General features: G+C 36.4%; 1 protein-coding gene and 1 pseudogene across 2 annotated transcripts in view; both read left to right on the top strand.

Annotated features, from left to right (window-relative positions):
- LOC309870319 (olfactory receptor 6C74-like) overlaps nucleotides 1-1227 on the top strand; it is a 79263-nt pseudogene extending 78036 nt beyond the window's left edge. Inside the window, exon 3 of the transcript in view lies at nucleotides 1044-1227. The product of the transcript in view is annotated as an olfactory receptor 6C74-like (transcript). The remainder of the gene's footprint in view (nucleotides 1-1043) is intronic.
- A 6409-nt stretch (nucleotides 1228-7636) lies between these two features.
- Nucleotides 7637-8575, top strand: LOC309869878 (olfactory receptor 6C6-like; the record flags this gene model as incomplete). The annotated part of the gene is made up of 1 exon (XM_082741653.1): nucleotides 7637-8575. The coding sequence occupies one exon, from the start codon at nucleotides 7637-7639 to the stop codon at nucleotides 8573-8575; it is 939 nt and encodes a 312-aa protein (XP_082597779.1).
- Between the last annotated feature and the right edge of the window lie 14829 nt (nucleotides 8576-23404).

Below are 23404 nucleotides of genomic sequence, written 5' to 3'. Positions count from 1 at the left end.
TCTTTGGTACTTATTTACCATACAGAACTGAACTCCTGCCAGTTAATAGCAATTCCCCATTGCCCACCTTGATCCATCCCAAAGTATCCCAAAGTACACACTGAGGATGTGTAAAATATTTATGCTTTAACAGGCTGAGTGGATATTGTGAAACTGCACACAGGAAAAAGTTCCATTGCTTCATTTCATTGGAGCTAATAGGAACTCTTAAATTTTCAATTCCTTTACTGTTCATATACTCTTTCTTTCTGTCTTGTTTCTCAACAGATTTTGCTTAAAGAAAATTAAAAGCAGTAGGAGAAAACATACAATGATTACAGAGTTCATTCTCTTGGGCATCTCAGATGACCCACAGCTTCAGGTTATAATCTTTATCTTTTTATTTATGGCTTATGTATTAAGTGTCACTGGAAACCTAACCAGCATCATCCTCACCTTGATTATCATCTCAAGACTCCTATGTATTACTTCCTGCAGAATTTCTCCTTCTTAGAAATCACATTCATCAGTGTCTCTACCTCAAGATTTTTGGGGGCAATCATTACCAACATCAAGACCATTTCCTATAACAATTGTTTAGCTCAACTATTTTTCTTCATCTTCATAGGTCTTTCTGAATTTTTTCTTCTCACTGCCATGTCTTTTGGTCATTACATTGCCATCTGCAAGTCTCTTCATTACACCACCATCATGAGCAAAAAATCTGCACACTGCTTGTCTTTGGGTCCTGGCTAGGAGGATTTCTTAACATTTTCCCACCACTCATGCTTATCCTCCAGCTAAATTTCTGTGCTTCCAAGTAATTTATCATTTCTCTTGTGACTATTTCCCCATCCTACAACTCTCGTGCTCAGATATGTGGCTTTTGGAGAGGATTGCCTTTATAACACTTTTCTCACTCTGCTCTTCACTTTGGCATTAGTGATTCTCTCCTACCTGTGCATCCTTAGCACCATCCTGAGAATCCCATCTGCTAGTCAGAGGAAAAAGGCTTTCTCCACATGCTCCTCTCACTTGATTGTCATTTCCATCTCTTATGGGAGCTGTATATTCATGTATGTCAAGCCTTCAGCAAAAGAAAGAGCATCACTGACCAAAGGAATAGCTATTCTCAACACCTCAATTGCCGCCATGTTGAACCCTTTTATTTATACCCTGAGAAATCAGCAAGTAAAACAAGCTTTCAGAAACTTGCTTCATAAAGTACTGCTTTCTAGAAAAAAATGAAAGTATGTATTAACACGAATGGATGTCATTGTGAAGATCCAATAAAGGGCAAATAAAATTTCAACTTCTAGAGTATCTTCTAATATCCATCTCCCAAATACTTGCTATGATGTGCTCATTTCCTTAAGCTTTCTTTTAAACCTAAAGTAACTTTATTGTGTGTTTCTTTCAAATCCTCTATAGGTTCCATTTCCTCATTGATTTGTAAGACTAAATTGGACATCTGTGGCTATACAACAATAATCATTTTCCTGATTGTTCCAAATAATATAAATACTTATTTTTACTGTAAAGACTTGAGTAAACATTCTTTTCATGGATTTATTCTAAAATCTGTTCCATTACTAATATTGCATTTCTTACTTTTTCTTACATTTTTTTTTCTTAAAGCTATAAAAAGTATGAAATAAATTATCCAACAATCATATTTTATGCACACAAACTGCAGTATCTGTCTAGTTCTTCATGCTCAGTTGAGTGTTTATTTTACTACTTATAAATTGTCTAAAAGTCATACATCTATTCCTTTCTAGCTATGCTCAAGGTATGTGTTATGTCTTTTTTATGTACTACCCTTATTTAACTGTATTATTATTATTATGTAAGATTTTAGGGGCTCCTGGGTGACTTGGTTGGTTAAGTTGCTGCCTTCGGCTCAGGTCATGATCCCAGTGTCCTGGGATCGAGCCTAGCATCAGACCCTTGCTCAGAAGGAAGCCTGCTCTTCTGCCTGCTGCTCCCCATGCTTATGATCTCTTTGTGTCAAATATATAAATAAAAGTTTTAAAAATAATACAAAATAAAAATAAATATTTTATTTTTTTTATTTGAGAAAGAGAGAGAGCATGAACAGGGGAAGAAGAGGGTTTGAGGGAAAGGGATAAGCAGATACCCTGCTGAGTGGTGAGTCTAATGTGGGTCTCAATTCCAGGACCCTGAGATCATCACCTGAACTGAAGTCCAACACTTAACCAATGGAGCCACCAGGCTTCCCAAATCTGTATTATTTGTTTAAATATGTAACAGATGGAGAGGTAGGCAGTCACCATTACACCTATGCCACATGAGTGTTTGAGAGGAATTTCATAAATAATAATATCTCTTCTGGGGTGCCTGGATGGCTCAGTGGGTTAAAGCCTCTGCCTTTGGTTCAGGTCATAACCCAGGATCCCGGGGTCTAACTATGCGTCAGGCTCTCTGCGCAGTGGGGAGCCTGCTTCCTCCTCTCTCTCTCTGCCTGCCTCTCCGCCTACTTGTGATCTCTGTCTGTCAAAAAAATAAATAAAATCTTTAAACATAATAATAATAATATATCTTCTCTAGAGAACAATTAACTAGGTATGTCCTAAATAATATTGTGTTTAATCTTCACAGCTATATGGTAACATAGACCAATTATCTTTGTTATAGATATTAAAAGTGATGCTTGGAAAGGTTGAGTAATTTGCCTTAGATCTTGAGGTATAACAGCCAATGTGGTAACTGGTTTGTAAAACAAGACAGACAAAAAGTTGTGTTTATTTCATGCATATTTAAAATTGTGGGAACCTGAAAAAATCTGTAGCTTTTACTTAGGACCTGCACAATTTTATTGGTGTTTTATACTTTTACACATTATATCATTTGGGCATGATTATATTACTATAGTCTAGTCGGGGAAGGTACTAATTCTTAATATTATACTTGGCAAATACATTAAAATTCTAATCAAACAAAACAAGAAGTTTTTCAAGGTCCATTGCTGGTGAGTAACAGAGTGGGAAAGAAAAAATGTATGAAGTATTAGCAGTTTTATAGTAACAAACTTTCTTATGGAAGACAGATTAAAAATATTAAGTAAACAATGGAACCACATATGATAATTTTCTTTCTCTGACTGACTTATTTCACCTAGCATAATACCCTTTATTTCTATCTATGTCATGCAAATGGTAGGTATTCATTCTTTCTGAAGGCTCTTAACTCTAGGAAACAAATTGTGGGTTGCAGAAAGGAGGGGGGATGGGAGGATGGGATAACTGGAGGATGGGCATTAAAGTGTGCATGTAATGGATGAGCACTGGTTGTTATAGGCAAATAATAAATCATTAAACATTACCTCAAAACTAATGATACGCTACTATATGTTGGCTAATTGAATTTAAATTAAAAACAAGAATGGACTTAGTACTATATAGTAGATTACCAGTTTTTAAACATTGGCATGGGAAGTAGCACATTCAGTAGAGATATGCATTAGGAACTAGATGTTTGGTTGTTAATCTCTGAAAAATATTGTCAAGGGAAGCAAACTTTACCTAGTGTGGTTTTTTGCTTGGTGTTGTTGTTGTTGTTTTTCCTGTCTCACTGGACACTGTCCCCAAGATTCCTTTTCAAATTCAGTACTAATGTATATGATCTTTTATATTTTTTAGTGTTTTATGAGCAGTCCTGCTCTAGCAATTTTGATTCACTGAAATATTTCCAGTGATCCAGGAGCAGAGAGAACATATAAAATAATAAGTAGCTTATGCTACATAAAATCTGTGTAGAAACCATACCAGACACTTTCAAAACATCTTCTGATTTTTTTTCCCCTCTTAGATTCACCTTTGCTGCACCTCAAAGGTTTAAACCATTGGGTTTTTATTTTCACTGTTTCCATGTATTTTTTTTTTTTATTTCTATGTGTTATCTTTGGTGACCCATTTATTGTTTAGTAACACATTATTTAACCTCCATGTATTTCTGTTCTTTCCACTTATTTTTTTCTTGTGGTTGATTTGTAGTTTATAGTGTTGTGGTCTAGTTTCACAGCATTGTGGTATGACTTTGATTTTTTTTTTTTAATTTGTTGAGGCTTCTTTTGTGGCCTAACCTGTGATCTATACCAGAGAGTAGTCAGTGTGCACTTGAAAAGAATGTGTATTTTGCTGTTTTAGCCTGGAATAATCTGAATAGAACTGCTAAACTCATCTGGGCCATCCAATGTGTCATCAATGCTATTGTTTCCTTGTTTTTTTTTTTTTTTTCCCATATATTTAGCCTTTCTCACTCTCTGTACTCAAAGAAATATATATTGTTCATTTATCATGCAAATGGATGTGGAAAGAAAGCTGGGGTAACAATACTTATATCAGATAAAATAGACTTTAATACCAATACTGTAAAAAGAGGCAAATTATGCTAAATAATTACACCAGGAACAATCCAACAAGAAAATATAACAATTGTAAGTATTTATGTACCCAACATGGGACACCAAATACACAAAGCAGTTAATAACAAACATAAAGGTACTAATCAATAATAATACAATAATAGTAGGCGACTTTCACACCCTATTTACATGAATGGATAAATCATATAGACAGAAACAAGCTCAATTACAATTACACCAAAAATAACAAAATACTTAAAAAAAAAAAAACTCGCCAATGAGATCAAAGACCTGTACTCTAAAAACTGTAAAACACCGATGAAAGGAATTGAAGATGATACAACCATATGGCAAGGTATTCTATGCTCATGGGCTGGAAGAACAAATATTGTTAAAATGTTCATACTACCCAAAGCAATCTAAACATTTACTGAAATCTCTATCAAAATACTAACAGCATGTTTCACAAAACTACACCAAGCAACTCTAAAATTTGTTTTAGATAGGGGTGCCACCAAAGTCACAAACCCAAATAACCAAAGCAAGTTGAAAACGAACAAAATTGGAGTTATCACAATTCTGGACTTCAAGTTATATAACAAAGCTATAAATCAAAACAGTATGGTATTGGCAGGAAAGTAGACACAGATCAATGGAACAGAATAAAAAGTCCAGAAATAAACCCATGATAAAATTACTCTTTGACAAAGAAGGCAAAAGTAAGCTGTGAGAAGACAGTCTTTTTCACCAATGGAGTTGGAAAAACTGGAAAGCTAAATGCAAAAAAAGGAAACTGGACCATTTTCTTATATCAAACACAAAAACAAATTCAAAAGGAAACTTTGTGCATTATTGGTGGAAATACAAATTGATACAACCACTGTTGAAGAAAATATGAGGCTTCCTAAAAACTTAAAATAAAGCTACTCTATGATCCATTAATTCCACAACTGAGCATTTACCCAAAGAATATGAAAATAGTAATTTAAAAGATTTGTGCACTCTGATTTTGAAGCATTATTTTCAATGGCCAAAATATAGAAGCAGCTCAAGTGTGCATGTACAGAAGGGGACAAAGATCACACTTACCTTGAAGAGCACTGCATAATATACAGAAGTAATGAATCACTCCCTTGTACACCTGAAACTAATATAAAACTGTAGGTAGACTATACTGGATTCAAATTTTTTAAAAATGTATTTAGAGTTAATTTAAGGAAGAAAAAAAATTTTTCAATCAATATTCTTGAAGTTAAGGAAAGACTACAGAATTTTCCAAATTAAAGGAAACTAAAACATTATGGTAATTAAATTAACATATAAGTCTAAATTGTATTATTTTCCATTAAAAAAACTTTTAGTCACCGGTGAAACTTAAATAGCATTGGAGAAGTATGTTAATAATCTATAAATGTTAATGCCCTGATACTAATGGCTATATCATGCTTATCTAGTAGAATATTCTTTTTTGTTATTAACACATACTATTATATTGAATAGCAGATAGATCAACAAATGATCCAGGAATAAATGATCTTCATGGTTATTTGTTGGTTTTCTTCTTTATATTTTATATCAAAATATTAAAAATAGCAAAATATTACGTACTGCCCTATACCTCCAATTTGGGGCATAGTTAATTCACTAGTTAATGAAATCCCACTATTGACTGGGGAAGCAAGTGAATGGTTTCCATTTGGGCTAAATCCTCTTAATGTGTAGAAATGGTCATACTGTCCCAGGGTACTGGAATATCTGAAATTCTTGTTGGCATTAAGTATAGGGTTTAAATTACTTCTAGTTCTCGTTTGGGAGAATATGTTTTGTAGTTAAAGAAATTCAGTTTTGTGCTTAAGGCATTTCACAGTAGTTTTTATTTCCTTCCTTTTTTGTTTGTTTTGGTTGTTGTGTTATTTTTCACATAACTGATATTCCTGATATGAGTCTCGAGGGGGCATTTCTTTTTCTTTCTTCTTCTTCTTCTTTTTAAATTAATCCCCTGTGTATCCTATGAGCAAAGTAATAAAACTGTTCCTTTTGTTAGTGCATAATTTGAAGCAAGAATTCTATGTTACAAAATTTGGGTTCCTTTTGTATGAAGGATTTCCCCAAATCACTTTTCATTTAGAGCATTATATTTTCACTTAGTATTTTTATAGAGACATTTACATTAATCTTAATATATAAGAAAAAGGACAGAAAATCAATCTCATCCAGCCTGAAAGAGGATTCTAATTATTTGTAATATCTGGGTTGTGTCATTTTAATGACCATCAGTGAGAGTGAAAGTTATTAGCAGATTAATATAATTTCCAGAATGCATATATGTTTTTAGAACCTTTCTGCAGAAATGCTTTGGAATTAACTTTCCTCTTAAGCTATTGAATTTTTTGTAATATTATTAGAGATGGAATATTCATCATTTACTTTTGACCCCTGTTTCACCCATATTCCCATAAGGGAAAAATTATATCAATGTATTCTAGATATGGTAAGTCACTTATAATTTGTAGTAAATATATAGATCATAAATGAAAGCATTGCCACAAGTGAAAGCCAGGTAATATCCATTGACTTTTGAACTGTCATTTACTTTTCTATTTTTATGTAGATGTAACAGTCAAAACCTCATGATTAAATGCAACTGCTGAGAAGACTGATGTATTTGACATGAATGAAAAATAATAATTAAGTGAAATGAGATAAAGGAACAATGGGGAAGTACTGCATCAGGACAAAATAATGGTATATATCTGAATATTTCAATCATAGAAATAGAATGTAACTGTCATTACTTCCATATTTCACAAATTTTTAAGTGTTTTAGTGAGCTAAGAATTTTTGAAGAGCAAATTACATATAGATATTGGTATTAATTTTCTGGATGTAATGAGAAGTTTTTCAATGATTTTTAAGCTATACATAGAAAATATTCTAAAGGTCAAGCTTTTGTTCTATAGACATAAAAGAGAATTTACCTCATTAGGAAATAATCAGCTAAAATTTAAATGATTTTTCAAGTTCAAATAGGGAAAAAGAAAAAGTTTAGTAGTGTTCTTATCATAACTATCACAGCAGCAATCAGTTAGATTGACCTAGGCTAATACAGTTTTAAGTATCATCTATCCTGTTAAATTAGATCAATTTTTTAAAACTTCTTTACATTTCTGACTACATTTTTTTTTTCTGCCAGTAGCTTTTGTAAAAATCCTCTTTTTTCCAATTCTGAAGTTGTCTTCCTGTCTGTATTTAATAGTACTCAGGTCTAAAATGAGGAATCAGTCAAGAGAGATCGAATTCATTCTCCTAGGATTGACTGATGACCCACAATTGCAAATTGTGATTTTTATATTTTTCTTCATAAACTATGTGTTGAGTGTGCTGGGGAACTTAACCATCATCCTTCTTACCTTGCTAGATCCCCGCCTCAAGACTCCCATGTATTTTTTCCTCCGAAATTTCTCCTTCTTGGAAGCTTCATTGACAACAGTCTGTATTCCCAGATACCTGATAAGCATCATGACTGAAAACAAAATAATTTCCTACAATAGTTGTGCATCTCAGTTATTCTTTTTCCTCTTGTTAGAAATTACAGAATTTTACCTACTGGCTGCCATGTCTTTTGATCGGTATGTAGCAATCTGCAAACCTCTACATTACCCCATCATTATGAACAACAAAGTGTGTTACCAACTTCTATTCAGTTCATGGACGGTTGGCTTTCTGCTTTCGTTTCCACCATTGGCCTCAGGACTAACACTGGATTTTTGTGCTTCCAAAGTAATTGATCATTTCATGTGTGACACTTCCCCTGTGCTTCAGCTTTCCTGCACTGACACTCATTTACTGGAATTACTTTCATTTGTCTTATCTCTTATAAATCTCCTAGTCACTTTGCTGTTACTGGTTCTTTCTTACACATATATTATCAAGACCATTCTAAAAATCCCCTCTGCTCAGAAAAGAACAAAGGCTTTTTCTACTTGTTCTTCTCATATGATTGTAGTCTCCCTTACTTATGGGAGCTGTATCTTTAATTACATAAAGCCAACAGCAAAGGAAAGGGTGACTTTATCCAAAGGTGTAAGTGTCATTTATACCTCGGTTGCCCCTTTATTAAACCCTTTCATTTACACTCTCAGAAACCAGCAAGTGAAACAAGCTTTCAAGGACACACTCCAAAAGATTTTCTCTTTTTTCAAAAAATGAAGAGGAAATTTAATTTTAAAACCTTGAAAAAGAAAGTAAATAAACATTTTGACTCATAAGTTTACTTATTCTGTCCTTCACTTAGTTCACCTCATAATATTTTTTCACCTCACAACATTTTATCCAAACATTTCAGCACAGTGCATCTTTTCCTTCCTACTTCTCTTTATGATTAGATGCATTCCTTTCTGTGCTATAGTAGAGTATTATCTTGAGTTATCAATACAAATATGAAATTTCTTTTATTCTACAAAACATGGTACTGACTTCCTCAAAAAATGATTTTAAATAGATATGCATCATTAGAATTTTAAAGAATAATACAGACATCAATATAACAATATACACTACTGGAACTCTAAGAAGTTCTTCAAATGTGAATCACCTGTTTCAACACAGAAAGAAAAAAAGGGAGGCTTCAAGTCATAAAAAGCTCATATGTTCTAAAATGTAGCAGGATGTTATCTGGTAGGTTTAGAGACCTGAAAATGTGAAATGACTAAGACTCACACACATGATTTGTTAATCACACACACACAAGTCAATGTTCTCACTCTTAAAATGTCTTTTCAGTTTACCTGGAGTACAATATAGGAACATGGATAGTAGGTGATTCTAATGCAGGTGGCACTTTTGAGAGTTTTCTTTTTTAATATAAAAACCTATGCAAGCAGATTTTTACCTTATAAAAACACTATGTTAAATGTGTTGAGGATGGGTTTTTGGAATTGGCATCTAGGAGGCAAGTTGGAAGGCTTATATTTTAAACTAAATGGGTTATTTGAGTGTTGAAATGTAATAATGTCAATGAATCTGAAGCTCCAGTAAATGGTTCCAGAGATATTTGAAAAAAAAAAAAAAAGAAAGAAAGAAAGAAAAGAAAAGAAAGGAATGGTTGGACATTTGGTCATATGGGATCACTGAAAAAATATTTAAAAAATGATTTGGGTCTCCTTTCACCTTCCCTTCTGCCCACTCCTGCACGTACTCACTCATACTTAAAATGCTTTTAAAGAAGTGAGTATTACCGATATCCTGTCAGATAAAATAATAAAAATAAAAATGGATGTGCAAAGAAATCCATGAATTATAATGTGTTCTCTATTGGATATAATGTGCCATCAGAGAAATATGAGTGAAACAGAGTACTTAATACTGTAATCCTATCCATGTGGCCCTGAGAAGAAAACAATTTAAGCTCAGGTTTGTGTTCTGATTTGTTTTACTATTTTAAGCCAACACTCTTTTTTGTTTTTAAAGATTTTATTTATTTGAGAGAGAGAGAGTGAGAGATCTGCAGAAGGAAAAGGATGAGAAGTCTCCTGTGGGGTTAGATCCCGGAGCCAAAAGCAGACACTTAACTGCTGAACCACCCAGACACCTCTTAAGCCAACACTGTTAACCATCTTCCTTTCTAAGGCACTTGTGATGAGCTCTGGGTTTTTTACAGAAGTTTTAAATCACTATAGTGTACACCTAAAACTAACACTACACTGTGTGTTAACTAACTGGAATTGAAATAAAAAACTTTTTTGGAAAGAAAAAAGTGTTGTAAACTTAAGTATAGAAGTACATGAGAATATTGCTGTGCTTAACTCATTGAAACTCCACTGTTCATAATCTTTCTTTCAAGCAACATCTTCTTTTATTAAGCTATAAGTGTATGTAAACATAAGTTTAGAAGCATATGGAGATTGCCTTATGCTTAAGTCATTGAAATGAACACTGTTTGATCCACCAGTCAAGTAAAATCTTCTTTTGTTACAATATATGTGTTTTTAAACATATGTATTGGAGCATATGGAATAGCCCTGTGCTTAACTCATTAAAACTACATTAGGTTAAAAAAAAAAAACAAAAAACAAAAAACAAATAAAATAAAAAAAACCTCTCTAACAATTGGAGAATATGAAATTTAAAGGAGTCCTTAACATTCATCTACTAAGACCTTCCTGTATCCTAACTAGTCTGTAAGTGCTTTCATTCATTATCTCCTTTAATCTTTACAATATCCTAGGAGGGAAGACGGTTGGTCTTCTCATTTTATGAGAAGAGTAATTAATGCTAAGACAGGTTGGATAAGTTTTGCAAGTTTACAAAGTTACTGGATCTTTTTAACCTCAAAATCTAGACAATATGATCTGTTCTTTATAATAGTGTCTTTATTATTAGGTGAGCTATGACATCATTTTTGCTTTTCCATTTTAAAAATGTGCAAATGATCTTTAATATCCATGATGGTTAGCATGCAAGGAAATGTCTTTATTCTTGTCTGTGGAAGAGAAATTGTAAAATATCTATCAAAATTTAGTACTCACTGGGATACCTGCGTAACTTAGTGATTAAGCATCTGACTTTAGCTCAGGTCATGATTACATCATGCTGGGATTCAGGCTCCTTGCTCAGGGGGAACCTGCTTCTCCATCTGTGAGCTGCTCCCCCTGTTTGTACTCTCACTCTCTCATTCTTTCTCTGAAAATAAATAAATAACATAATTTTTAAAATTTCAGTCCTCACATAAATGCTGTACACATACTTATATACTTGCATATGAATGCATACAAATGACTTTAGCACTGCAGCTAATAATGTGCATTGATACCAACCTGATTTCCTCAAATATAACCAACAATGAAACCACTAAATTATACAGAAATCTCCTCTGTTATTCTATGCAATTATAAATGGATGATAATTTGACCATGAATGATATCTACTGCACTTTGTTAACTAAAAAAAGGAAACTTACAGAATATTTTCTATAGTAAATATGTATTACCATATTATATAAGGAAAAAGACAAGTCTGAGTGTATGAATGTGACTGTGTGAGGGAATATATATATATAAAAACATCTGACAGAAATAAAACTCTGGTAGAATATACTATAAATATTTAATCCCAGTTATACTGAAAATGTGAGTGAGGATTGGTCAAAAATCAAAGGGCCATTCTATATTTCCCAAATACTACTGATTTGATACTTCAGTCTTTGACATTATTTTCTCATTACATTAGGCATATATTATCCTTAAATTAAAAATGAAATGCTAAAGTTTCAAGTACTCTTGAGGCTTTTCAAGATGTTAAAATGTTCTTTTGAATGGAGAAGATGATGAGATAGGAGGACCCTGAACACACCTCCTCCATAGATCACACCAAATTACACCTATTAGTAGTACAATTCCTCCTGAAGAAGAGCTAGGGTTGACTGAACAGCTTCTGAACAACCAAAGACAAAGAAAAAGGCAAGAGCACAGAATAAACAGGGAGACACAGTAAAAAAGGGAGCTCCCCCCACTCCTTTACTTGAAAAACAAGTGAGGAGGGATAGTACTGAGGGACTGGGAATAGATTCCTCTTTCCTTGGGCACAGAAAAAAAGCCACAGTTTTAAAAAACTGAAGAGTTGCAGGCACACTCTCTCCCCATCTATCCAAGAAGCAAAGACTAGAGTAGGATCTGGGTCCAGTGGCTTGAGACCACAATGAGCAGTCCTTATGAAAATACCAAAGCATTGTTCACAAAAACAAATAATCCTAATATGTGTAGGGACCTACAGAAGACCCAAATAGCCAAAGAAATCCTGAGAAAAAAACAAAGCTGGAAGCATCCCAATCTGAGATTTCAAGATACACTACAAAGGTATAGTAATCAAAAAAGTATGGTACTGGCACAAAACTAGAAACATAGATCAATACAAGAGAATAGAGACCTCAGAAGTAGAAGCTATGATTCTAAGGTCAACTAATCTCTGACAATGGTGACAAGAAAATACAATGGGGGAAAAAACAATATTTTCAAACAGCAGTGCTAGGAACCTGGACAGTTATATGTAAAACAATGAAGTTGGACCACTAACACCTCACATTCAATCTAAAAAAACATGATAAAATCAAAACAAAAAGTCAAACTCAAAATGGATTAAAAACCTAAATGTGTGACCTGGAACCATGAATACTCCTAGAAGAAATCACAGACAGTAATTTGTCTGACATCAACTATAGCAACATTTACTAGATATGTACCCTAAGGCAAGACAAACAAAAGCAAAAATAAATTATTGGGACTACATGAAAATAAAAAGTTGTTGCACAACAAAACAAAAATAATATGTACTGAAAGGGGGAAGATATTTGCAAATGATATACCTGATAAGGGGTTAATATCCAAAATATATGAAGAACTTACACAACTGAACACCAAAAAACCCAATCTCATTGAATGGGCAGAGGATCTGATAGACATCACTCCAAAGAAGACATATAGATGGCCAACAGACATATGAAAAAATGATCAACATCACTCATTATCAGGGAAATAAAAATCAAAACCATGCTGGGATATCACCTTATACCAGTTAGAATGACTAAAATCAAAATGTCAAAAATCAACACACGTTGACAAGCATGTGGAGAAAAAGGACCCAAATGTACTTGGTGAGAATCTAAATTGGTACAGCCATTGTGTAAAACATTATGGAATTTCCTCAAAAAATTAAGGATAGGAATGCATTATGATCTAATGATTCCATACTGGGTATTTAGACACACCCTCTGGGAAAAAGAAAAAAAAAAACAGTAAATTGAAAAGATATTTGCACCACTATGTTTACTGCAGCATTATTTATAATAGAAGCCAACATTATTATAATAGAAATCAATATTACTAGAAAGATGGAAAGAGAAGCGGTGAGATATAGATGGATACATGAATTGTATGCAGCAATAAAAAAGGATGATAGGTGTTTTTTTTTTTTTTTTTTTCCACATGTGACAACATGGGAATACAAAGAGGGTATTATTCTAAGTGAAATAACTCTGAGAAGGACAAATACTATATGATTCTCCTTATAAGTGATTTCTTTAAAAAAAGATAATAAATAAACAGAAAGCAGAATCAGATGTGTAAATATGGAGAACAAACTGATGGTTACCAGAGGAGAGGTGGGTAAGGGGTTGGGTAAAATGGGTGAAGGGAGAGGAAGATATAGGCTTTCAGTTATGGAATGAATAAGTCATAGGAGTAAAACACACAACAGAAGGAATACTATCTATGATACTATAATACCAGTGTAACAGGATAGATGTAGTTACACTTGTGGTGAACATAGCATAATGTATAAACTTGTCAAATCATTAAGTGGTACACCTTAAGCTAACATAACATTGTGTGACAACTATACTCCCTTTTTTTTTTTTTTAAATAGTAACTTAAAAAAGAAAGCATAGGAAAATAAAAAAAGAAAAAGAAAGCAAAGTTTGTTGAGCACAGAGCAGGTATTTTTCAAGGGAATAATGATATTCAGATTGGTCACATGGAGTGTGGATATATTAAGTAGGTTGGGGCTGAGAGTTGACAAGATAAAGGATTTTTGATGAGACTTTTAGTTCTGGCCGAGGATTTAATCTTGAATGGTTTTTTGAAAGAAAGTGGACAACAGGTCTAATGTGGTTTTCACTTGAAGCTCCCTGATGGCTAGTGATGATTAACAATTTTCCATGCATCTGTTAGCCATTTGACACCACTTAGAATGGCCAAAATTAACAAGATAGGAAAGAACATGTGTTGGAGAGGATGTGGAGAAAGTTCAGCCACTTGGAAAACAGCATGGAGATTCCATAAGAAATTAAAAATAGAGCTTTCCTATGACCGTGCAATTGCGCTACTGGGTATTTACCCCAAAGATACTGATGTAGTGAAAAGAAGGGCCATCTGTACCCCAATGTTCATAACAGCAATGGCCATACTCTCCTGTGAAAAGAACCAAGATGCCCTTCAACAGATGAATGGATAAAGAAGATGTGGCCCATATATACTATGGAGTATCATGCCTCCATCAGAAAGGATGAATACCCAACTTTTGTATCAACATGGAAAGGACTGGAAGAGATTTTGCCTAGTGAAATAAGTCAAGCAGAGTCAGTTATCATATGGTTTCACCTCTTTGTGGAGTATAAGGAATAACATGGAAGACATGGAGAGATAGAAAGAAGGGAGTTGGGGTAAATTGGAGGGGAAGGAGAACCATGAGAGACCATGGACTCTGAGGAACTAACTGAGGGTTTTGTAGGGAAGGGGGTGGGAGGTTGGGTGACCCTGGTGGTGGGTATTGTGGAAGGCACATATTGTATGGAGCACTGGGTGTGGTGCATAAACAATGAGTTCTGGAACACTGAAAAGAAATTTTAAAAATAAATAAATTTTTTTTAAAAAGAAAGAAAAGAAAAATTACCACAAAAAAAAAGGAAAGAAAGAAAGAAACAAACAAACAAACAACAGCCTAACACTGAAGTTTGAAAATGTTTTTTTGGGTTTGTTTTTTGGGGCAATAAATTTGGTAACTGTTTGGGACATTTTCATTTCAAAGATCTGTTTTCACTTTAAAGATAATACTAAAAATACACAACAAAAATGAATTGTTTATTTGTTCACTCTATTTTATAATGATGGAGATGTATAAATTTAAAAAGCCTGGGCACTACCTTTGGTGGAGGGTCCACTACTGTGCAGCTCAGCCCTGTATTTAACCAGTCCCAAAGGAACTGAGAATAAACTATCTCCTGAGTGTAGACTGAACTCCATGGTCATATCAGGAAAAATAAGTACAGACAAAGGGAAACCGTGTTGATTGGGTTGCTGGTAAATACACTTCTGCTTTTACTTCACTATATTGTTAGCTGTCTGGAATGATACCTGTTATGGCATCACTATGCTTCTTGAGTTTATCTCTCTTTGCACTTTTTCCTTTCTTACTCTGGTCTCTCAGGGATTTATACCATGACAAGAGAAGGTAAAATTATTTTGTCTTTGAATAGTATTCAATCTTTGTCTTATTCAGGGAGCTGTGAAGTGTTTTACCTTCCAGTCATAGGGTTTTAACCCTGGGAAATCTCTTAGAATTCACAGGTTTACAGAAGTACTTCTTGGAGTTTAGTTCAGAACAATGTTTATGGTAATATGGAAAGATGAGAGTGATGAAAAGAAATTCCTTTGCTTAGAGCAGAGGCTATAGAAAGCTCCTGTGCAATCAAGCCTGCATTTTCTCAGTGTGAGAGGCTTTTACATGACAGAGGCAAGGGTAAACTCATGACAAAAACCTCCTGAAATAGATTATGAGTGAACTGCCTCTCACATTTTAAGTAAATTAAGAAAATTTGGGGTTATATATATATAACTTGAATCATTAAAATAGCAAAAAGAAAGTATGCTTCATATTGTCAATGAATGTGTTTATCTCTCCTCCATTCCAAAGGTTATTTTGCTGGAATAAATTACAGGGGTCTCCAAGTTATCACATCAGTATATTTAGGATCACTAATTTTATAATTTCACATTTCAGTCATTGTTTAGATACACTGATAATCTGCCTTTTGATCTGCCATTTTACTGGTGTCTAATAACAAATATGTGTCTATTCCTAAATGAAAAGAATGCTAATCAGAAAAATACAGAAGAAAAAAAAAAGTAGTCACAATGCAAGTTTGACACTTAGCCCCTACTTACTTGCCAAGTTCATCCCACAGGAAGAAAAAAATACAGCAAATATTATTAAGAACTTAGAGCATAGACAAAATGCTGTTGCTAAGAATGAAGAAAGAACATGACGGATAAATGTCATATAGATTACATTTTAACAATTTGTGGTTTTTACACAGTTAATTTTAGAGAGATTTTTTATTGATTCTATGTTTTAGTATCTTAGAAAGAAGATATTGAAATATTTTGTCATCAAAAACCTCCCTTATTATAGGGCATCTAGATGGCTCAGGTGGTTAAACATCTGTTTTCAGCTCTGGTCATGATCCCAGGGTCCTGAGATCTAGCCCTGGGTGGGGCTTTCAGCTCCTCAAGGAGTCAGCTTCTCCCTCTCCTTACTTGCCCTGTTCTCTCTCTCTCTCTCTGTCTGTCTCTTTGTCTCAAGTAAATAAATAATTTTTTTTAAGATTTTATCTATTTGAGAGAGAAAGAAAGCGAGAGATCACAGAGCGAGAGGGAGAAGCAGGCTCCCCGCCCATCCAACGTGGGGCTTGATCCCAGGACCCTGAGATCATGACCTGAGCCGAAGGCAGAAGCTTCACCCACTGAGCCACCCAGGGACCCCTACATAAATAAAATCTTAAAAAAATATCTCCTTCATGAATTTCTTGTCTTCAGGGAAATTTGAGAGTAAAAAGGCAAGATAAACATAATAGAAAAAAGAAAGAAAAAACAAAAAAAAGGCAATTGTTATTTTAAATAAGAAATATAAAAATGATATAAATGGACCAGCATGCTGTACAAATTATATATTGATATAGATCTATCTATGTGAATATTCGTATCTCTGGCTTCTGTTTTCTTTCCCACAAAACAAGAACTTTGTATTTATTTACAACCAAGGCAATTCTAGTCTTATATTTCTAAGACAGGAAACACGTTTATTTCTTCGGGTTGAAAGATCCCTCCCCTGGAAGATAGATAGGATAACTAACCGCTTGTTTGCTTTTCTGTGAACCGCTGGCTTTTAGGCGTAGATTAGGTTATTAATTGCGTGACTAATTGCTCTTTTGCCCTTCTGTAACTGTTTGGCTTATAGAAATAATAGAAGACGCCATGATGGCATTCCTACCTTCCCCCTTCTTGTTCCCCCTCCCTGCCTCTCTCCTCCCGCGCGCGGGCCCTCAGAACCAATCAGCTTGTTCCCCCTTCCCGCCTCTCTCTTCCGTGCGAGCGGGTCCCCAAAGCCAATCAGCAAACTCCACATATGCCTTTTTCAAAAGTTCAAACTGTCCACCAACCAGTTGCGCCCCACCCAAAAGTTGTTTGTACCTGTCTATAAAAACCCGGCACCACCCCAGCCAGGTGTGCTCAGCTAGCAGGAGCTGCTGACCACTCGCAGGCGCGCGCTGACCACCCGCAGGCGCCTGCGTAACAATAAAGAACCTCTTGCTGATTGCATCCAGTGGCAGTGTTGGATTCTTGGGTAAGGGGATCCGCGGGTCTTTCATTTGGAGGTCCCACCGAGATCATCGGACTCCTGCCCACGGATCCAACTGACTCCCACCGGGAGGTAAGCTGGCCAGCATCTAAATTTTTGTAATTGTGTTCTTGTCTCCTGTCTTGTGTTCTTGTTGTCTCTCGTCTTGTCTCTCGTCTTGTGAGGCCTCTGTTTGACCTATACTGCAGGCAGTGGTATAGTGTTTGTACAACAGCGCGCGTTGTTGCTCTGTATTCTGTAGGCAGCTTGAGAAGGAGTTGACGAACTCGGACTTCTCCCCTGCCACCCTGGGGGACGTCCCAGGGATCTGTCCGCCACAGAGGAGCCTCGTGGTTCCCCTGGGCTGGTTCTGTCCGCCGCAGAGGAGCCTTTTGGTTCCCCTGGGCTGGTTCTGTCCGCCGCAGAGGAGCCTCTTGGTTCCCCTGGGCTGGTTCTGTCCGCCACAGGGAGACCTCGTGGTTCCCCTGGGCTGGATCTGTCCGCCAAAGGGAGACCTCGTGGTTCCCCTGGGCCGGTTGAATTTGTATTTTCGGTTTTGTACCGAAATCGCGCAGCGTCCTTCTTGTTAATTGTTTTGTGTGTCTTGCTTATTGTCCTTTGTGTTTTCTTTGACTCCGAATGGAGGCCAACAATGTATGTCTTCATGTATGTCTCCATGTTATGTCTTTAAATGTGGATATATGTTCCTTGTACTGGTCATGAATGTTACATTCTGTTTAAGGGGACTCTGGCTTTATTTCTCTCTGTTTCTCCTAATAGATGTGGGGGGCTTCTCCCTCACTCACTTCCCATGTAAATGGCTATTACTGGAGCCAACTGGGGTTGGTCTAACTCGAGACAGAGACTATAAGGAATATTCCCAAGCAGCTGCCGAAACTCTCTTTGTTTCGGGGAAGTTTCCTTGTGTTCTCTGGCCTGACTTGGACTGCCTAACCCCTCCCCCCTTGCTGGTGGGAAAGCATGGCCTCTGCTCCTCTGTTGGGGCTTATGAGCTCTAAAACTGGTAATCTTTTCTCTGCCTTCTGGTAGCACTTTGTTTCTTCTGTTTCCCCCTTACGTGTTTCTGTACCAACGTGTGTGCAGCCTGCATGACTGGCCTCTAGATCATGCACCACGGCTCCTTCTCTCTCCACTGTAAAGGAGCAAGAAGAGCACCCCTGGACCTAACACTCCCCACTCCAGATCTTCCCACGCATGTCTCAGGTAAACATTCAAAGTGGAGTGGGCCCAGGTGGAACATAAATCACTATTGGAACTAAGTTAAGTTTGTTGGTTTAATTAAGACCTGTCTTTTAAGTTATCAGCAGTAAATGTGAAACTTCAAAATTTACTGAAGGTCAAATAAGCTCGTGTTATTTGTTAAAATTTGTTAGCAGAGAAATGACTAAACTGATGGTTAATTGTCTGTCTCAAAGTTCTAATGGGTAATTGCTGAAGTAGCTTTCAAAGTCTTTGGTAACCTGAAAGTTTAAGTTTTGCTTGGATGACAAATGGAATTAAATTGTGGACATCTAGGTCTTAACCAAACAGGATAAAATGCTAAGTCGTTAATTACTGGACGTAGGAAAATAGGAGATATGTAGGAAAGATTTAAGGAATGGGAATACATTTTGTTGAAGGTAAAGAAAGATAATTTTGTCCTAAATGAGATGGTTGTTTAGAAGGAAATGGCTTGGGACAAAACCTGAATGCAAAGGAAAGTTGTAGAAGGTTTGTGAAGGGAAATCTTCAGAAAAGGAATTTTAGCTATGGTCAAGAATGGATTAAGATTGAAATGAATGGGTTTTAAAGGTACATTGGTACAAGACTGAAATTCTCTGTTCAAAAGGACAATGTTTTCTTAGATCAATTGATCTGCTGTTAAGAAAATGTAAATGGTTTTTTCTTTGCCTGCCCAGAAAAACGAGTTTCTATGTTCAGTTTTATCAGGTGTTTAACATCCCTAATTATATTTAGGCATGTGCTTTAGAACTTTCTAAGATTTTAGCAAATGTTGACAAGATTTAAGTTGTAAATCTCTTTAACTCAGGCTTTTCCTTGGTATGTGAAGTTGCTCATGAAGTACTACTGAACCAATGATAAACCTTGGGTTACATTTGGGAAAATGCTAGAACTATTCTAGAGATTCTACGCACTTCCTAAAGTTTAATGTTTTGAGAGATCATCGCTTGATACTGTAATTATGGAAAAGTTACGTATCAGAAATAACCTGATTTCCTTGCAGCAAAATTGTAAACTCCCATGTCTCTTTAGCTCTAACCATATCCATTCTGAGTTTTTGTCATTTATAATTGTTTTAATTCTCTGGTAAAATGAGTTTTATCTTCAAGGAGATTCCTATAAAGGACTTTTACAGATTTTTGATATGCTTGAAAATCCTAAAACTGAAATGGGTAAGAATTTCCAAAACGGACTAAAGCCGCATTCACCAGAATTAGTAATATGGGACTAAATGAACTAAAAGATTATAGTGTTGTGTCCCTTAATGTTTTGTCTTTAAACATTGCTGGTTCTCTCTACTGTTTGCTCTTACAGACTAGGGATACTTCCTCCTAGTTATCTGTAACTTATAGAGATGTAAAAGTGCTCATTTGTAAAAGTGCTCAAGGCATTCAAATTTTCTCTCTATCTGAACCCTCTGAAACCAAAAGGTCTTAGTAAGTATTCTTTCTTCCATGGCAATCAGTCATTTGCATAAGTTCAATAAGAATCTGTTCTCCTTGTAACAGGAAAGAATTGGAAACTGGTTATTTTACCAAGGCTTTGACTGGGATGTCATATTTGAAAAGACTCAGATATGACCAGACAGCTTTAAGGAACTAAGGTTGACTTTATGAAACCTGGAGCCATAAAGCCCCTTGGGACTGTTGGCCTGATACCTTGCTTACAGAGTTCCCAGCAGCCCCACCAGGTGAGTAAAGAATGTCACTCCTTGGTAGGTGCAGCCTGGGGAAGAGGAATTCGCCCAAAGGCATTGCAGGCATGCCTCATGGCAAGTACAGGGCTTGGCTTCTGGCCCAGAGAGGCTACTAAAAGTTCAACCTAGAGATTCCTTATACAAAGTTCCAGCAAAGCAGATTCTAAAAGATCTATTGATCACAGTCACTATTCTTGCTGAGCTTATGTAAATAATTAGGCCAAGTTTGTTAAAACTGGACTTGTTTCACAAGTGAATTAGTCCTGATTTGGCTATCTCTGGAAATGAGGGTTATTTTAGAGAGAAAAATTGTTTTAGTAACACACCTTTATGGATGTTAAATTCTAGATTTGATTGTCTTTAAATGTTTGTTTACCTAAGCTAAACAATTTGAGATAAACTTCAGAGTAGTTGTACAATCGCTTCTTTAGTCAATCTTATTATTTTGTGGGGATATTAGCAGACCCCACAGCACATGATTAAACAACTGGAAAATGGGATTGACTCCCCTACAATTGTATAACTTAACTAACACCTTATGTGTGGCTGGAATAATGAAATTGCCTAAAAACCACCATATCACACTCCATAGGATTAACTATGGACTTGTGGAGATAATGGATGACCCCACTTTCTTTATGAATGGATTGAATGCTCCATGAGGGACTCCCCTTATCTTTTGACAAGTTTTCTCACTTGACAATGATCCTCTGTAATCAGGATATTGTTAAGGCTGGACCACTCAAAGGTCTTCTTATTGGTTTCATCCCTTTTTCATATTTATCCTAGAGGCCACCTCTGTTGAGGTGCAATTGCAAACAGATGCTGTAGCTAAGCATAGAACAGCCCTCCTCATAAAAAGAGCCTCAAAGCTCACTATAAAACAGTCCCTGACTGTAATGACTTCACATCAGGTCCAGATTTGTCTTAGAAGCCAAAGGCCACCAATGGATGATGGAGGCCGACTTATTAAATACTGGGCTACACTAACAGATATGCCAGAAATAATACTTAAAACTTGTCAAACTTTAAACCTAGTTACCTGTATGCTTGAACCTGACCACTGTACTTCTTTCTCTATGGAGCAAAAAAGGTTATTGATCTTGCTTACTCTATCTGGCCAGATTTAAGATGCCCCTGTTAAAAATATGAATGACAGTTGATTTTCTGATGTCAATAGTTTTCATAGAAAGAATAAGAAAAGCTAGGTGTGCCATAGTGCTCACTAGCACTTTGCAATTGCCAAAGCCTAAGAATTAACATTTATACTGACTCCAAATATGCTTTCCTGGTACTACATGCCCATGGAGCTATTTGGAAGGAAAGGGGATTGCTATCAAGCCATAACTCCCCAATCCAATATGGGCCTAAGTTCCAAAACCCTCCTCATCGCTATACTAAGGATGGCATATATCAAATCTGGGATACACATCTGTGTCTTACACCCATGATTGGACAGCTCAGTCAGAAGGCAGTTTTATGCTGGGAACAAGAATCATACGAGTGGTACTTGGGCAAATAACACATGATGTCTAGGATGGCTCACTAGAAATGTGTTCCCAAGTAATGGTACTCCAGGCTACTGACCGGTTTGCTACTGACTGGGTAAGGCGACCTGGCATTAGATGGCCCGCTCCAAACGGAACCCACTGGATATGTGGAACCAACCTGTGGCCCTGGCTTCCTCCAGGGTGGATAGGTCGCTGTACTTTAGGATTTGCCTGGATCCATGGGCGCATTACTAAAACCATTACAACTCCAGCTAATCTCCCCAACTTGAAACAAAGATGGACACAATCTGTTTTTAAATGGTATGATCACTTAGCATCCATCTTTGTTCCATCTGCGGGACTAGAGAATGTCATGTGGCATGTAGAAGCCCTTAATAAATATACTACAAAGGCACTCAATGATTCACTAAATAGCATCTCCCAGCTTAATACTGAAGTGTCACAGATATGCAAGGTGGTCCTACAAAATAGGATGGCCTTGGATGTCCTGACAGCAGCCCAGGATAGCACATGCGCAATTATCAAGACAGAATGTTGCGTATACATCCCAGACTATCACAAAAATGTCACAGGAATAATAAAGGATATGAACACCCAGATTAAGGCCCTACAAGATCCTTCTCTCAGTAAATGGTTAAGTTCCTAATTTGAAGGAGGACTATGGCCGAATCTCTTTTTCGGGCTTTTCATTCTTATCGCGTTATTAATCTTAATATGTTACTTTGTTCCATGTTTCTCTACTTGGTGCCGAGACTCCATTGCTACAATGACTTTGCCACGACAGACGATCCTTGTCGCGCGCAAGGACGCCTCTTCACTGTCAGCACTGGATTCAGCTGCCTCCACCTTTGTAACTCCCTTATACGTTCCTTCCCTGATCAATATTGACCCGAGCAGGTAGGGACAGCTCTACGCCCCTATTCAGCATGAAGAAGTTATAGAAGATGAGACCTTCCACCTTCAACCCCCTTAAAGATTTCAGGGTCAAGATTGTTCAGGGGGAAATGAAGGAGCAGGAGGCTGGCTGAGGAGAAAGCAAAAGCTGGTGCCTTGCACCCCACTTAGAGCAGGAACAAGACAAATGGATATAAGATTCTATCCATGATAAAGAAAAAGGGGGGAATGAAAGACCCCTCCCCTGGAAGATAGATAGGATAACTAACCGCTTGTTTGCTTTTCTGTGAACCGCTGGCTTTTAGGCGTAGATTAGGTTATTAATTGCGTGACTAATTGCTCTTTTGCCCTTCTGTAACTGTTTGGCTTATAGAAATAATAGAAGACGCCATGATGGCATTCCTACCTTCCCCCTTCTTGTTCCCCCTCCCTGCCTCTCTCCTCCCGCGCGCGGGCCCTCAGAACCAATCAGCTTGTTCCCCCTTCCCGCCTCTCTCTTCCGTGCGAGCGGGTCCCCAAAGCCAATCA

The sequence above is a fragment of the Mustela nivalis genome, assembly GCF_964662115.1.
Source record: "Mustela nivalis genome assembly, chromosome: 7".
Classification (NCBI taxonomy): domain Eukaryota; kingdom Metazoa; phylum Chordata; class Mammalia; order Carnivora; family Mustelidae; genus Mustela; species Mustela nivalis.
This window is presented reverse-complemented; position numbering and strand designations above follow the sequence as displayed.